General features: G+C 43.3%; 1 protein-coding gene across 5 annotated transcripts in view; it reads left to right on the top strand.

Annotated features, from left to right (window-relative positions):
* Positions 1-742: 742 nt before the first annotated feature.
* The window catches only part of PHF21B (PHD finger protein 21B), a 127,743-nt gene continuing 111,147 nt past the window's right edge, over positions 743-17,338 (top strand). For 2 of the 5 annotated variants that reach the window (XM_088537365.1, XM_088537362.1), the window contains exons 1-3: positions 743-918; positions 1,592-1,624; positions 1,923-1,988. In XM_088537365.1, the coding sequence (XP_088393491.1) occupies positions 865-918; positions 1,592-1,624; positions 1,923-1,988 (153 nt within the window). In that variant the 5' untranslated portion in view covers positions 743-864. The remainder of the gene's footprint in view (positions 919-1,591; positions 1,625-1,922; positions 1,989-17,338) is intronic. The other 3 variants (XM_088537366.1, XM_088537363.1, XM_088537364.1) reach the window with 2 other exon arrangements.

Here is a 17,338-nt window from a genome sequence, read left to right as displayed (position 1 = left end):
CCCACGCGCCGGCACTTTGTTGTTCTCTCGCCCAGCGCGGTGGCGGGTGCGCATGCGCGGCGGGAGGGCTTTCGCTGCCCCCCCGCGCCGCGCTGCATCCGGGCACCGCGGCTCGGTGCCGCCGCACAACTTTATTCCTGAGGCAAAGTGAAATCCCGGCGCGCGCGCGCGCTCTGAGGAGAAATATAGTCCCTGCCGGTCGCCGGCCCAGCCCGGTCCCATTGGCGACGGCGGCGGCGGGGGCGGGGCCGCCGTTGGCGACCGTTGTGGGCGGCCGTTGCGGCGGCGCGCGCGCGCGCGGCCGGGAGGGGGGGGGATGCGCGCGCGGCGGCGCGCGTGGAGCCCCCCCCCTTCCTCCTCCTCCTCCTCCTCCTCCTCCTTCCCTTCATCCCCCCCTCCCCCGTTAGTTTGGCGGAAAGTGAGTGATGAGTCCGTGTCCCCGGGAAAGAGGCAAAGAACTTGGTGTGCAGCCCGAGTAGTTGTTCCCTCCGCTTCTTGTTGTCGATTTTTGTTTATTTATTATCGCTTTCTTACATATATATACTTATATATATTTTAAAACTTCTTTCTTGGCTTTTCTTTCTTTTTTTTATTTTTCGTGTTGGGAGGGGTGGCTGCCTAGCTAGTCGATTGCATAAAAAAAAGAAAAAGAAAAAAAAGGAAAAAAAAAGGAAGAGAAAAGAAAAAAGGGGGGGGGGGAAAGAAGGAAAAGGAGGCGAAAAAAGCCAAAGCAAACAAAACACAACAAAAAAGGAAAAAAAAAGCCAAACCCAACAAGCAAACAAACAAAACAAAACAACAACAACAAAAAAACTTCATTGGGATCTGAAAGTGGCAGGAAAAAGTGCCTGGCAAGTTGCAGCGATGGAGCTACACAGCTTGCAGGAGGCGTTAAAAGTGGAAATCCAGTGTCACCAGGTAAAAAGAAAATACATATATATAATACATATATATATATATATATGAAACGGTGGTGATGAAGTAAGGCGGCAGGAGCGGGGCGGCAGCGGCGCCGCCGTGCCGGGGGGTGCATGCTTACCGGGCACCGGCGGGGACAGCGATCCACGGGGCCACCGGGGCCGGGGGCGGCGTCGCCGGGGCCCCCTGCGTCCCGGCCCGGCGCGGCGCCGGGGGAGCACTTGGCCAAAGTAGTTTTGCGGCTTGTTTGGCCGACTTTTCTTTTTTCCTTCCCCCCCACCCTCTTATTCTTTATCTTTTTATTTTTCCCCTCCCTTTCCTCTGTCCTTTAGGCGGGTGTTTTGTGGCGCTCCGGAGAGTTTCCATTGCGGTGGGTGAGTGTGAGCGTGTGCGTGTGCGCGAGTGTGTGTGTGTGTGTTGGAGAGATTAGGACGAGACTTGAATATTTATGAGCCTCGCTGGAAACTGCCTCGCAGTGTTTACTTGCCTCTTTGTTCCTTACCCCCCTCCCTCCCTCCCTCCCCCGGCCGCACACTGCCATACATTTGAAAAAAAAAATCCATTAAACTTGAAACAGTTGCTAATTCCTCCTTTTTTTTTTTTTTTTTTTTTTTTTTTTTGTTTCCGGGGGGGGCGTTTTCTTTGTTTTTATTTTTTATTTTTTTTTTCATAGAAACTAGTTGCACAGATGAAGCAAGATCCACAGGTAAATGCAGATCCTTTTTTTTTCTTTTTTTCCCCCTCCTCTTCAGTTATTTTATCCTTGCTGTAATAAGTGCAGTTGTGTTGGGACAGCAGGATGAGAAACTTTATCAGTAAGAGATCTCATTTTGTAGCTGGCGCTGAGCTTTCTTGCTAAAGAGGGTGTTTTGTGTGTGCATGCTTTCGTGCGGCTTCGGTGGAAGGGGTTTTGCCTGTGAACAATTTCTAGATCGCAAGTTTATGCGTTGCAGGGGCTAGTTTGCACTTTGCCTTTAATATGCATCTTATTGCCGTTTTTGCAGAACGGGGATCTTAAGAAACAAATCCATGAAAGGCAATCAAGAATAGCAGCTCTTAATGACAAACAAGTAAGGAATGGATCGATTCAGTTGCGTTCGGTTTCTCTTCTTGTCTTTTTTTTTTCAATGCACTTTCTAAACATCCGAAAAGTGTCTGCGTTAGCTGAAAAAATACCGACAGCGGAGGATATAACATCCATTTTGCTAGGCATAAAGTGAGGAAATGCATGTTTTCAAAATGAGGTCGGATTCCTGGATGTCTTGCTGGGGGAGAGAATGATTTTAGTATGAGCAGTAAAAAGATAAGCAGTAGTTAAAACGTTAAAAAAAAAAAATGAGGCGTCCATTTTGAGTTGGTCGACATGTTTTAGGAATATGGAAAATTCTCCTGTCTTGGGCTACTTTGTGCACTTCCGTGTAATGTGCAGAGTAAGAGTTGGGAATGAGGAGGCTAGAGCCCAGTTTGGAGCCATTTCTGCTCTCGATTACAAAACTGGCTTTTATTGATCACTTTATTTCTTTTCTCTTTCTTTCTTTCTTTGCTCTCTCCCTCTTTTTTTTTTTTTTAACCCTTCCCCGCTTGCCTTTCTCTTCCCTTGGTCTGATCTGACGTGTTGGCTTTTGATTCGAGTTCACTTGGGCACTTTCACTTTTCCCCCCCTCCTTCCCCAAAATATCAGTAAAAGCAGATTAACCTGTGTCAAGGTGGGGGCGGGGGGGAAGAAAAAAGGGGGAAAAGGCAGAAGAGGAGGAGGGGGGATAAAACAAACCCGAAACCTGAGCGGCTCCCCCCGCTTTTGCCCAGCCCTCCCCAAACTTTCCGGGCGCCCGGCCGGTGCCCCCGCCGCGGCGCGGCGCGGCGCGGCGCGGGGGGACGTTCAGCACCGCGGACAGCGGCGCCCGGAGCCTCCCCAAACTCCCCGCGTCCGCTCGCCCCGCTCCCCGCGCTGCCTCCGCGGCAGCAGCAGACGCGGGCGGCCGCAGGGCGGTTGACAGCCCAACACGCCCCCCGCCTCCCCACGCCGGGCGGTGCCCCCCACCCGCGACGTCGTCCCCCCGCGGCCGCCCCGCCGCGGGCAGCGCGGCGGCTGCTGCGGAATGCGCCGCGCCCGCGGCCCCTTCAGCACCACGGGGCGCGGACAGCGCCCGCGGGGCCGGCGCTGCGGCCGGGCAGGGAGGCGCGGGCCGGCGCGGGGTGGGGGGGGTGGGGGGGCGGGCACGCGTTTGATTCTTTTTGTTTGTGTTTTATTTATTTATTTGTATTGTTCTGGCCGGAGTTGTGGTTAAAGTTCAAAAGTGAGCAGTGCGTGCATAATCCCCGCACCGTGGGGGGCTGAGGCGGAAGGAATGGGGGTTACACGCCACCCTTTTCCTCTCAGTTTATTGTAAGGGGAATTTATTCGGCACTCGCACTTTGGTAGTGGAAGCTTCCATTTTGTGAGGGAAAGGGGTGCCCGCGTTTTCCTCCTAACATGGAGAAAAGTCTGCGGAGTTTGCGGGTGGGGGAGGGGGCCCCATTCATGCTGAACATTACCATTTTGATTGCTTTGATGCCATTTTTGGAGGGGGGGAGGGGACAGAATGCCCTACTCAGCAGTGCACAAAGATGTTTAATCACTGTATAGAATCAAATCAGATACTTTCTTTTTTAAAGCAAATCTGACACTACGTGAGAGCTAAGGGCTGTTAGCTTCTTTTTTTTTGCGGTGTAAAACAGCAAGTTGTTGACTCTAATACTACTACACTGAGTAGAGGATCTTTTCTTTTTTTCTTAAACCGAGGTAACAGCCTTCACTGCAACAATGCATCTTTATGTGTTCTTTCTTCAATAGGGAAATAGTTTTACTGTTCTAAGTGGGTATTTAGAACATACATTTGATCATTTCCCCCTGTATTGTAGCAACTATTTCCAGGCTGTTTAAATTTTTATGATGATAGTAAATGAGAAGCTATTTATTATGTGTCATGCTGGAATTTAGATAAGGCAGAGAGACGCATTTGAAAATACAGGAGGGCTGTTCAGATTCTGCTCGGGGGGGACGAGGGTTTTGCTAAGCTTGCACAACATTTTTTCTATAATCCCAACTCCATAGTAAACAATGGTCACCTATTTATGACTCTCCCTTGTAAATAAATCTCTAGCCTGCACTGTAATTAAATGCACAATGCTAAAACTCTGCAAACAGGAGATTTTGGCCTAGCAAGAACAACTACTATTTTTAGGCAGAAACCTAGTTTTCTGTTTCTTTTCCTGATTTCAGCATGCAGTGCAACAAGAGCATATAAATAGGAAATGAGGCGGTGGTGATGCGGCGTCCTCTTGCTCCAGACTGCCCCCTCTGGAGGTCTACACTGAAAGCTCTCTTGGGTCACATGTGAAATGAGTTGAGAGGTCTCAGCCTCTGAGCAAGGCGCAAAACCGTTATGTAACTTTTTGGGCTCGGTATAATTAGTAGTTTCTCCTTGCCTGATGAGTGAACTGTTGGCTCTTTGGAGCATGAAGAAGAGGCACTGAGGACTACCGCTGCTGTAGTTTGTGTGTTGCTGCATCTCTTCAGTGCTTTTGGCTCTGCCTTTTGTGAGTACCACATAAAATTAGGAAGGCAATGCAAGCAGGGAGGTTGTTTAACAAAGTATTTACTTTCCTTACCCCCCGCTGAAGATTTGTTTAAGAACAACTAATTCATAATTCGCTAATGTAACTAATGTATACCTTTGCCTGTGCGTGCCTGGAATGCAAAAGATGCTGAAATTAGGTTTCAATTAAAAGGCGCATGTGGATGATGAAACAGATAGTAAAATGAATGGATGATCACATCATCCACATCTGTTAGAAATATAGCAGGGGTGAGGATTATCTTTTTGTAGCCTGTGCTTCAATTTCCTATTGAGGCCATCATCATTTATGGCAACGTTTCCTTTTTCTTAAAAGTTGCAAATAAAGACAGAATTGAAAGACCAGCTCAGCTCTTGAGTCAAATGTTAAAAGTAGACTTTTGTGAAAAGTTAGAGTTCAATTTGAAACCTAACTAAATTTCCCCATCATCAATGTTTCTTTTACATCACTGGTGTGGAGAAATAAGGAATTAAATGTAGTTTTAATATTTTCCCAGTTGTTGCAAGTAAGTATTATGGAGACGTCGTTTTTCATTATTTAAATGGTGTCGCTTAAATCAATACTTAATTTGGCATCTTACTCGGAGAGACAAAGTTAGACCTTCGGTACAAATTGTATCTTTTGTATGTTATAGTTTTGATGAATTGTAATAGCATTTGAGAGTGGGCTACCTCTTCTTTAACAAGATATGATGTGTGAAGACTCCATTAGTTGGTCCAGTGGTTTTACACCTTCAATCTACATCACATGCAGAGCAGCAGTAACATTTTTATCTAAATTGTCAAGCAACAAGCATTTGTATGTAAATAATCGAGCTATGGTAAGAGCCAGCACTGGTCTTAAAGGCACACCAGAGGTGCTCTGCTGTGGGTGCTCCTGGCTTTCTTTATTTCCAGAAAGAGTCATTAAGGGTCTTTTCATTTCAGAAAGTTGTCTCTTATTAATGAACAGATTAAGAGAAACAAATAAGCAAACCTTTAACCTCCAATTGCAAGTTAAGTCTTTTGGCACAAGTGTTTGGAGGATAGCTGGGTCTTCACAGCTAACCATGAGCTTGTGTGGGCTATTGTATTTTCAATTGTGATGGACTCTGGGTTCAGGCAGCTTGTCCTGGAGTGCAGTAATAAAAATATGTCTTCCTGAAACACATTATATATCTGACACTCTCGTTCGCATTGCCTCATTTCTTTACCTTAATTTACTATCTATGCAGAAAATCAACATTAGTTTCAGGCAGACTCTTCCAACCTGTGTTACTGCTGCTTTGCATTTTTGGGTAATATATTTGAAATTACACTGCTGACTATATTTTTGCTCCTGGTGATTACCAGCGAAGCCCGTTTGTGGAAAGTATGAGTCTGCCTAAAAATTAAATAGACTGTTTATGCAAGTTGTTGGAAACTGCGGAACTCGAGATGTCTGGTTTTGCCCATATTCTGTCTTTCTTTTTTTGGGGGAAGGAGGAGCAGTTTTGTAGGTCTGTGGAAATGCGCGCAATGCTGTGCCTGGAAAATGGCAGCATTGTTTACACATGTTAAAGGCGAAATTATTGACATTTGCCAAAGCTCAGTATTTCATATGGTTGGGTACTTTCAAAATTGTTGAACTAAAATAGGGGTTATAAGTGTCAGGGAAAGCAGAGATAAAGCCTGAAAGGCATTTCCAAACCAAGTTGAACCGAATGTCAAACTCTATCCTGAGTTGCGCGTGGAGAGCACTCTGGTTTCTTGTGGCAAGAACTGTATCTATGCACGTCCCTCCCAGCAGAATTTGGTTGGAAGGGCCTTCCTGAGTACTCACTGAAGTCTAGAGGAACGGGGTCACCATCCCCCAGGTGGAATATGCAGCTTTCCAGTCACTGCATTGAGTCTGGAAGCAAAGACACAACAGGTATTAAACACGAGCTCAACTTTGCCCTTGGGTGTTGAGTGCCCAGCTTTGCTGGGAAATCCGAGAATAGCATCAGGTGAACTTGCTGGAATAAAGAAAAGATCAGTTCTGGACTGTAATTCAGGAAGCTTCAGTTACTCTTTTTTTTTTTTTTTTCCTAGAATCATCTTATAATTTATTAGTTGCTTTGCTATCTGTGATACAAGTTCCTGAACTAGGGAAGAATTTCCCTTTGACTCCTTGGAGGAGAAATGTGGAAATACAGCGCATATAATGGCAAAACTCGCACTCTGTTTGCGCTTCTGGTCATTCTGCATGGAGATTACACATTCATATTGGGGGAAAATGGTAATAAAGAACATTTTCATAGAGGGGAAGCACAGTAGGAATAGGAATATTTGTGCCTTTCTGCCTTCCACTAGTTGCCCTTATAAGATTCATGGAAATTGCACATGTGCAATGAAAATGTGTACTGGAGGGGGTTAGAACCACCTTTTGTTTGGTAGCTGCTTGCCTGGTGTGTGAAATGCTATTTTATTCCAGCGATTTGCTTTGACTGTACACTTTTCTGCACTTGTGCAGTGTATCACTTGGCAGGGCTAGGGGTTGAAAAGTGAATGTTACATTCATTCTAACCATTTTAAAGAGTTCACTTTGATATTTTAGCCACTTAAAACACCTGCTGTCAGAACAGTACAATTGATTTCAATTAACTTTGAATTTCTTCAATAAGATGACTCTTATAATAACTCCAGTAATCCCATGATGCCTCATTAGAGGAGCTGGCGATGATGATTATCCCTGTGATTTAGCAATTTTTTCCTTACAATGCCTTTGTCTATTCAGAAAAAGGAATTATGGCAACAATACCTTTTTATTTCTCTTCTGGTCCTACAGCAGCAGTACTTGCTACCTGTAACCCATTGTAAAATATCAAATTTCTTCTTGCAGCAAACAGGTATTTGTTCAGCTGTGCATGATACTTTGGTGGGCAGACCCCATCAAAGAAACTTTAGTTCCATGTAGCAACTCTGTCTCAAGGAGTTAGAATTTGTTTTCATTTCCTAGTTGATGTTTGGGTAGTAAAAACGGTGCATTCGCTGATGTCTTTTGTGTAGAGTCCTGATTTAATGGGACAGATTCTGTATGTGCAGCTGGTCCAGAGCGAGAGGTTTATACCAGCTCAGCCTTTCTCAGGATCTGGCCCTCTGCGTGGGGCAAGAAAGGAGAATCTGTGACATCCTTTCTGTAGCCTGGTGCTGGAGGAAAGCTCTGGAATGGTGGTTTTAAATCACATTTCCAATGAGATACTGCATCACTCTAAACACTTCTGGTATATTCAAGTTGAGAAAATCCTTTTTCATCTCATTTCAGATTTGATTTTCAAGTTGAAAGCTTGAAGGCGTATAAAGGCACGTTAATACAAGTTGCTTTTAACTTTCCCCTCTATGCCTTTCTCTTTGCGATCAAAGATAAAATGTGCAGTATTTTTACTTGATTCTAAAATGATACCTCCTTCTCCTCTCCACCCTCCCCGCAAAACAAAATCTGTGGCATCAACACAATCTGTAATCAATAGAGTTAAAGTATAGAAGTTTGCAAATCAATAACACAAGGCCATGGCAAATGGGGTGTGTGTGGCCACGATGTCAAGAAGGGCAATTTGTACATGCATAGTAGTTGGAGGTAAAGCCAGTATAAAAATGTGCTGCAAGTTTAAGATAAGAACAAAGAAAAACTAAAAAGAATTGCACTAATTGAAATGCAAATTTGTCTTACTGCCATTAAAGTAGACAGTTATTTCAGCTTGACAGAATCATTTTTGGTCATATCCAATTCTCCTTGTTAAATCACCTTAAACACGCTTCCCTTATATGTATATATACTATATATATATACTATATATATAAAAAAAGCTATAGCTTTTTTTAAAAAAAAAAATACCACACAAACTCAGGGTCGTGCTACTTTTTTTGCTTGGAAATGTTCTTCTTGAGACAAAATGTACTTCCTTAAACATGCTTTCTCTGCTTCTCTCTCTCTCTCTCTCTCTCTCTCTCTCTCTCTTTTGAATCAGCTACTTACTGTTATGTAGTAGCAATTTCCAGAGTGTCATATGAAATTGCTGATGTGGCTTAGTTCTAGCTACAACCTGCGACTGCCAATAGTAAGCAGCTATTGAAATCTAATATGTACTACCGGGGCTTGCTTTATTTTTTGCACATGTACGGGCATATCCTTTTGGTTAATATACAAAGGCAATGGGGAGAATATGAGGATGCACTTTATTTCTTTTAACCCATGCAGGAGTGAAATGTATGCCCCAGCTTACCCTACAAAAGCATCTTTTTGCCTGCACGGAAGCAAACTGGAGAGCTGGCCCCAAATGTGGCTGCAGTGAAACCTAAACAATAAGTGCCCGGGAGCTTGGGAGCTGCTGGGTGCTGCTGAGCTGACTGCTTGGAGGGGCTGTGTTATTTTCGGAGTTGGAATTTAGCCCTCCGAGCTTTGAGGCTGTGGCAAGAACAGCCTGAAAATTTCCCTGATTGCTTATGTTTAATCAAGAGAAGCCCACAATTGGCCTTGAAACTGAAGTTTGATCTATGTAGTATATAGGTCCTTTTCCTTTGTACATTGATTTAACTTGATCGTGTTTGTACTTTGTGACGCAGCTTCCCTTTTATCCAGAAGGCTCAGAGTAGCCATTCTGAGCAAACTCAGCTATGGATGACAAGTCTTGTAAGGTTACAGAAAGTAAGAATCTGTATTACGTTTTGATTAATATGAGTCAAGTGAGAATTGTTGATACTTTTGACATGCAGCACAGATTAACCTGCATTTTCTGTAATTTTTTTTTCTCGGGCACTTGGAATCCACCAGGCTTGCTGAAAGATTTATGGGGGAACTGAATCTTTTCTAAGAATGAAAAAGATGAGGGGAGATTCCATTCTCAGAAATGTAGAGAATCGAGGCTGTGTGTGTAAATGTGCTTATGTGTGTGTGTGCCTGGGTGTGAGCATAAGGTCTTTCTCTTTGATATCATTCAGGCAGAAAGCCAATATGCGCATGTAAATGAGCCTGAAAATGTAATTAAAAATATATACATGCTGGGGACTGTGATACAGAATTTAATATGAGATGCAGGTTGCAAAGTGACACGTAACGTTTCCTATATAATCACTGATACTAACTCTCATCTGTGATTTATGCAGCTCATGTGTTGTTAAGCACCCAACAGATAAATATTGGAATTATTCCTTAAGATATAATTTTGACACAATGAGTGAATGCAAAATGCTGCTTGCCCTTTCTTTCCCCCCAACAAAAATGCACTTATCACAAGAATGTTACCACTGAGAGTAGAAGTATTTTACAGAAGGTCAGATAAAGATCTCTCTGCTAACATGTCTTTTCCTGGAAATGAAATGTGACAAAATAGACTTTGCCATGTCATTAATGCATCACGATCAAGGAAATGCTGCAAATCCTTAACACACACCTAGGAACTCGCGGGCAGATGGGAAAGATAAAGATTGCCAGCTGAAAGGCATAAACAATCCTGGCCTTTATTTCTGTGTAGATAGCTTGGCTTTGCACATAAAAGCTTAGGGAAGAGGCATGGCAAAGAGCTCCCAACTTGGGTAAAGAAGCCGTTTTTCTTTGTCTGAAAGTATTCCTGCTTCTGCTAAAAGTTAGGTGGCGGTGGTGGATGCAAAACCTTGCATTTCTGCTTTCCGTCTTGGGGGCAGCTCCTCAGAGAAGCTTTATTTCCAATTTAAAAACACAAATGGAAGCCAGATGTATTGCTATAAACAGCCCCGGAGCCCATAAATACATACACCCTAAGCCAGTGTCTTATTTACGTTATTTTATTAACATTCTTTGCTGAGTGGGCTTGAATGGAGCACAATCTCCCATATAGAGGATCTAATTATAAACACAGGGGACAGAACCAAATAAGCAGTCTTTAAAGGGAAAAGAGTCTGGCAGCTTTGTTTAAAGTGTCCTTTAATGAACTTCTTTAGCAGCTTGTATCTTAGCAACACATTTTATTACATAGCAGTGCGGGAGAAGCAGTTTGCAGATGGAGTTGCACACAGTAATTTATTTCCCCGTGTTTTATTTTTTTCTCCTCTCCTTTTTTTTTTTTTTTTCCTTTTCTCTTACACTTTTCTCTCTTTTTTTTTTTTTTTTTTTTTTTTTTCCTTTTCTCTTCCACTGCGGTGGTGACTCGACTGGAATGTGCCGAGGAGCTTTTCCAGCACAGGGGGCTCGCTCCAAATCCCTGATTGGGTTGTTTGTGCCTCTTCGGGTTTGTTGGGCGATGCGAACAGCGTTTCGCATGGTAAACGCGTAGGGAATTTGCTTGCTCTTGGAAATTCAGACATGACTCTCTGAATAGGCATGGGCTCAAATTAAAAACAAACCCAGCCTCTTCAGTGCACTTTTTTTTTTTCCTCCCGTGTTCCTCTTGGTGTTAGTCCACATTGCAGGCGCAGATTAGTTTCCAGACTTGTAAGTTATTCACTCTCAGCTGATGCAAGGGGTTATTTTAATCTGTCGTCTTTTGCTGCTCTAGGACTGATGGGAGTATAGTCTCGATAGGAATGCTCTCAATCCCTTTTTCTTAGGCAAAACCATGCCACTTAAAATGCAAAAGTATCAAAAAACAACCTTTTTTAAAAAATATAAAACCAATAAAAAGCAGTGGACTACTGTCACTCTTGCAGATAACCTGCGATCTTTTTTGTTGTGGAAAGAAATACTTCTTGTTCCTTGAATTCCTGATTGCAGCCCAGGCTCTGCACGTGTGTTTGGAGAGGAGAACTCTGTGAGTAGCTCTCTGTCGGGTCTGCTGAGGAGTGAGGTCCTGCTGGAGGTGGCTGTGAGTGACTGAGTTTAGACTTGGTTGGGTTTTTCTCTTGTAATTTAAAGAGGGAAATGCCTTTTATGAGCAAACGAAATACCATTCAGCTCAGTTGGCATTTTCTGTTGGCTAGGCTGGCATAAATTCCAGAAATGTATTTTCTTGTAGTTGACTGGAGTTTCTCTTTCACGCCTGTATATGCACGGACTTGACTCCAGTTTTCTGCTTCCAAGATATCAGGCAACAGTCTGACTGTTGTCACTTTTGGATTCAGAGTATCTTCCTTATCAGGAGCTTAAAGCAAGTCCTCGGAACTTGAAGAACAGCAAGTTTTTAGTAAAATGCAGTAAATAGAGGGGTAAAAGACACATTCCTGCCTACTTTTCAAATACTGGGATATTAGGCTCAAAACTATGGGTTGTCCTCTGAAGTCCAAAGTGATTAAGTTGCCAAGTGATTAACTTACTCTTTTCTTTTGCAATTCAGTTCACTGTTTATTAACTTAAATTGGATTGGAAAAGAAAAAGAAAAAACCTTCTAAGCTGAGGAATCTTGCACAATCACTGGGATTAATGATGACAGCCCAAACTACCGAACAAGCTAAATCAGAACATTCACAAAGCTGCCAGACAAAAGGGCTGTATGTTTTTCTGCAGCTGTATTGGCCGTAGCAGAAAGGTTCCTACTCTCACCATGAGAAATAGCACTTGAGCCATGCAAAACATTTAAAGTCTGAGCCTCCGGGTCGTTTATTTTGTGTTGCAGTGCTGGGAATATTTAAGTAAGTAAGTGAGGTGTAAAAGTGAGAGACTTAACATATTTAGAAGCTTTTTCTGCGAATATTGCAGTAAATGAAGAACAAAATGAAGCATTTAATTATTTTCCTAAAATATACAGGACCTCAAGGAAACAATTAAGAACCTGTGTATCAGATTGGCCAAAACAAAACAACCAACTTTTTGTTTCAAGCAGGAAAATGTTGTTTTTTTCATGCCTTCCAGCAGCACAAGCATTGCCAGAAACTTCTTTAACCCTCTGAGCAATAGCCAGGCCACTCATTACAGAAGAACTTTGCTAAGGGAACTTAAAGGAACTCCCATCCCCAAGGTGAAGACAGGACTCCTTTATAAACAAGGAGAGCAGGAACAATAGCAGCTTGAGTGCCTTCTGCATGAATAGTGGAGCTGGGCCTTGTGAGTAGCCCAGGATTGGGTGTGCCCAAACTCTGTGTGGGATGCAGCTTTCCGCAGATATTTTGGTGCTGGAGACTCATCCCTGCATGCTCGTGCAAACATCCTCACGCAGAGGGCTGGCAGGGATGACTAAAGAGGGAAGCCATCAGGCACTGCTCTGCAGCAGTGTTGAGACTCGAGCATAAATTCGTAGCTCGGGCTGAAATCCAGGCCAGTGCCTGGCTCTAATGCATCCCGTAGGTAGCTGGAGGAGATGCCCAAGATCTGATCTAAGACACAGAGTTTGCGCGTCAGCCTTTATTCTTGGCTCTGCGGCTCCTTTTCTTTGCATTCAGGTGTTTTGAGTTCAGAGAGCTTGCAAGGCCTTCAGCACGAATGCACGTTTCTGGCACTTTTAGATATATCATTTTTATTTATGAGCCTAAATCTGGATTTGAGCTTTAGATTTTAGGCCCCTTGGCTGAAAAACTTTTTCTGTGCTTGGTTGTTTTCCCTTTTTTCTTTCCTTTGCATTTACTTAATTAAAGCTGTTCTTCTAAAGGTGCTGGACTGTAAGCTCTGCGCATCAGAAACTCTCTTTGTCCTGTGGATATTCAGTGCTCGCCTTAATGAGATTCTCTTGCAGGACTCCTACACAATAAGGCAACGCAAACACTGAATAATAAATAGAAGGCAACAGTAGCTGAAGTTTAGCCCTACACAGTGGCAAAATAAACTTTTTTCCAGAGTGTTTTTGTTAAACACGCTACAAATACAGCACAGTCATGCTGGATTTTTCCTGGCTGAGGCTGGCTAAGCTAATCCACTGCAGTTACTTTTATGGACTTGCTATTGTGTAAAGATATTTAGTTTTGTGGAAAATATTAGATGTATACTTCATATACATCTATATTTTCATTTATAGTTATATTTTATAGAGTTTTGTAGTTATATTTCATATTTTATTTTAGATGCTTTTATCATATGATGTGTTAGTTTTACTAGTGTTAGTTGAGTTCAAGGCAGTGAGCAAAAGCTTTTTGCCATCATTGCCAGGCTTCCACTTTGCTTCTTTATTTTTTTAGAGAAAAAAGAAGAAAAAGGTATCACTGTTTTCTTCATCTGCCAGATTAAGTTTTTGCAGATTTGTTGGGTTCAGCAGAGCTGTGGTTGTTGATACTTCCTGCAAAGCTGGACCAGATTGGCACAACTTACCCCGTTTTTTTCTGAAAACGTCCTAAATCAATCAGTCGGTGCTATGATATATGACTTGATCTAAGATTCTCGCTCTTCATTTAAGCTAGTTTCAGCTGAAGCCACTGTTAGTTTGCTAATGGCCTCTCTGTAAAGACTGCAAAAACTGAGGCTAAACCTTCAGATTTTGACATCACTTGCAGACATTTCTTTAAAAAGTAGCCTTAAAAAAATCTTCTTCTTCCAGAAGAAAGTCCAAATAACTATTTATTGCTATATATTTATGTGACAATTCACTGTTGCTTGGAAAACTCTTAGAGACTGTCAGACACTTGTATATTCATCAGCCAGCTTCTGAGCAAACTATCATGTAAATGCATGGTTAGAAAGTTTTAAAAATGCATAGTTCTCACCAGACTGGACAAATACATGACCTGAGATTTATTAAGATGCAGCTTCTTGACATGACAGAGCTTAAAGCCTTTACGGTCTGCTGGGTCACGACCCACTGAAGGAATTTTACCTTCCCAGGTCAAGGATCCATTAGGTAGGAGCTGTTCCTCCAAAATCGTTACACTATTATCAGCTTGGACAGACTTCAAATTAACATTAATGAAGTACTGGTCTTGTGGGGGAGACTTGGTCGAAAAAGCTGCATATGCAATGAATCAGTCTTAAACAAAAATTACTTGTTTGCAAGCCCATCCAACCTTATTCTTAGAAATTCTTAGAAAACTTATCTACCTTTCACACTAAAAGCAGCCATTTTTTTTTTTTTTTAATAAAAATGGCTTAGAAGGCAAAGCAGACACCGAGGTTTATGCTTCAAGGGCCTAATTCTGCCAAGCGCCTTTCATATTTCAGGGAGAAAAACTCCCTTCCTCTTGCAGGAGAGGTTTCCTCACCCTATAGGCATGACACAGACCATCCCAAGGAGCAAGAGAAGCAGGACTAAGAGTTGATGTCTGGAGTAAAGGCACACTTTCCTCTTCCCACTTCTCCTCTTTCACCAGAAGAAATAGAAACTAACATTTTAAGACTAATATGCTAATGAAAATAGGCAGGAATTCAGTTCTGTAGGCTTGAGACTAGATGAGGAATGAAGATGGGCATTGGTACTCCCTTGCACAAGTGTCAGTGTTACTCTGTTTTTCTGTACGGAACAAAATTTTGCTGAATGTGTACCCAGGAAATGTGCAGAGAGTTGAGTTTTGAAGTGACTCCAATCAGTTGTGGTTGGAATTGTCAAAATTCTGTGCATTTCTTAACACTAATGTACTTAACACTAATATGCTTAGCACTAACATACTTCTTTTTAAGTCAGTGCTACCGAAGTAGTGTTAGTGAGAACTCCCTCTGTTAGTCCCTGATACTTGTGTTGGCTCCCCGCAGACCTCCCATGTTCCGTGCTTGGCCTTAGTTCCTTCATCCCCAGGGATTTTTGCGTGGAAAATTAGCTACATTCTTCACATAAGGTATTCTTTTCTCTTCTGAGTCTCCAGGAGGCTGTAGGAACATGACAGCTCTGTCCACAGGAGTGAGTAGTGCAGCGTCATGGGAGCAGCCGAGTAGGTGCTGAGGACCTCAGGGACACAGCAAGGGCTCAGCCCGGGGGCTCTGGTCTGGTCCCGTGGGCCGAATGTTCCATTAACGTGCAGGTACCGTGTTGGTCTTCCATGCTGATAGATTCCTTGGGTGCTGGACACGGCACTGCTCCAGCCCTGCCCTTCTGTCCCTATAGGAATTGGCATCATGGGGCAGGGATAGAGGAGGAGCCTGACCTTCAGGTAAGCATCGGCTGCATCCCTCTCCCTTCTGCATGCCACGAGGACATGGAATGAATTATAGAATCATAAAATCGCTAAGGTTGAAAGGGACCTCTAGAGATCATCTTAGTCCAACTCCCCTGCACATGCAGGGTCACCTAGAGCACGTGTCACAAGACTGCATGCAAGCGGGTTTTGAAGATCTCCAGAGAAGGAGATTCCAGAACCAGTTTCTATGTCATTCTGGTCTGTTTTGACAGCTGGAAAAGTTTGCCAGCCCTGAACTCTTGGCCAACTCAGATCTAAGGGGATTCTGAAATCCTACTTACGTTTTTTATATTCTTTATTTCCAACAAGTCCTGTGCTTCACTTTGGCAGGGAATAGTTTCACTCAAAGACAAGACCTCTCTTTCCTGGCATAGCAGTACTTTGGGCTGTAGCCTGCAATCAATTTACCTGCGTTACCCGAAGTTAACCTCTCTGAGTTTTGTTACCTTGCTTGGATATGGCACTAGAGGGATACTTTTTTTTTTTTTTTTTTTTTAAACCTTTCCTGAAGAATGTAACACCAAGTCACTTTTCCAGTAGGAAATATTGCCTTCCTTTTTGACTTCCCGAAGTTTATAGCAGTGCCTAGTACACGGGAGCCAGAGAAATTTATGTGATTCATAAAAACGGGTGAAAACTGCTTGGCCTAATTTACTTTTAACATTTAGCTCACCATAGAAAGCTGTGCAAACTGCATCGGTGAAGGAAAGTGTGCTAGTGCCTAGAATCTCTTTCTTTCACCAAAAACTTTGCCTTTACCCAAAACTGCTGATCTTCAGCACTCCTCGGAGCTGCTCCTCCACAGCGACAAGCCCTTATTGACTACATGGCGTAGTCAAATGCAGGCAGCCGATGCCGAGAGATTGGGGCACACCGGTGTGTTGGTGCCTGCAAATCTTTCTTTAAAATTTGGTGACTCTTAAATGGTTTTGTAGAAGTAAGTAACTTGTGGAGTCGGACCCTTTCTGCAGCTGCAGGTTGGGGTCGCGTTGGCCACAAAGGAGCGACAAGAAGCGTGAGGTTCCGGAGCAACTTTCCAACCGAGGAAACACAAGCAAAAAATTGGTCTCAGAGCTATTTCAGCAAGATACAGAGAACATTCTTGAGGGGTGCAAATGTAAACCAAGATGTTACCGCATTTTTCTGCACATGGGGAGTCGATTCCAGCTATCATAAATTTCCTGATACCCAAGTGCCTTTGTTTTATTAAGAAACATTTCTAAAGTCTCTTCTATTTTTAGTCTTACTGCATCACTCATAGGAGTGTCTTTTTTAAGACTACCCGCGTACACGTCTTTTTTTTCCCAAGCAGAGATTTCTGCCTTAGTGTATAGGGCAGTTAGAGCTGGCATTCCCACACCAAACGTGCTTGTTCCTGGCATCTGTTTTGCCTTATGATTTCAGTACCTGGAGGAGCCCTGAAGCAATTTTGCCACATGCAGCTTTGCCCTACTCTAGCAGAGGCTGCCTGCCCCAGCACAGCTGCTGGCCTCAGTTCTAAGTTCTGACGCTGGTATTTCTTTTTGTCTGCCAGGAAGCACCAGAAGATGGCATGGTTTGTACAGAGGCGCGAGTGAGCTCGCAAAATGCTATTAATAATCCTGGGGAAGGTGTCAAACATTGCCGTAAAGAAAAACAGTGACATGCAGGATTTTAATCCTAGTTTCTCCTTTCTGCCAGTAAGGGACAGCAGCGAAGTCCGGCCTTATCCTTTCCTGAATTTGGATAGCATAGAAGCGGGGAGAAGGAAGCAAAAAGAAAGAAAATGTGATGTAATTTAGGTGCAACACAAAGAGAAAGCTCAGCCCATCTAAAAAGAGTACGGGTGATGACTAGAGGAGGCGGCATCTTCTCTCCCGAATACT

Source organism: Tinamus guttatus, unplaced genomic scaffold, assembly GCF_059628265.1.
Source record: "Tinamus guttatus ecotype Peru unplaced genomic scaffold, ASM5962826v1 Tinamus_guttatus_pri_ptg000749l, whole genome shotgun sequence".
In the NCBI taxonomy this organism is placed as follows: domain Eukaryota; kingdom Metazoa; phylum Chordata; class Aves; order Tinamiformes; family Tinamidae; genus Tinamus; species Tinamus guttatus.
The sequence above is the reverse complement of the archived record's forward strand: the minus strand, read 5'-3'. Positions and strand labels throughout refer to the sequence as shown.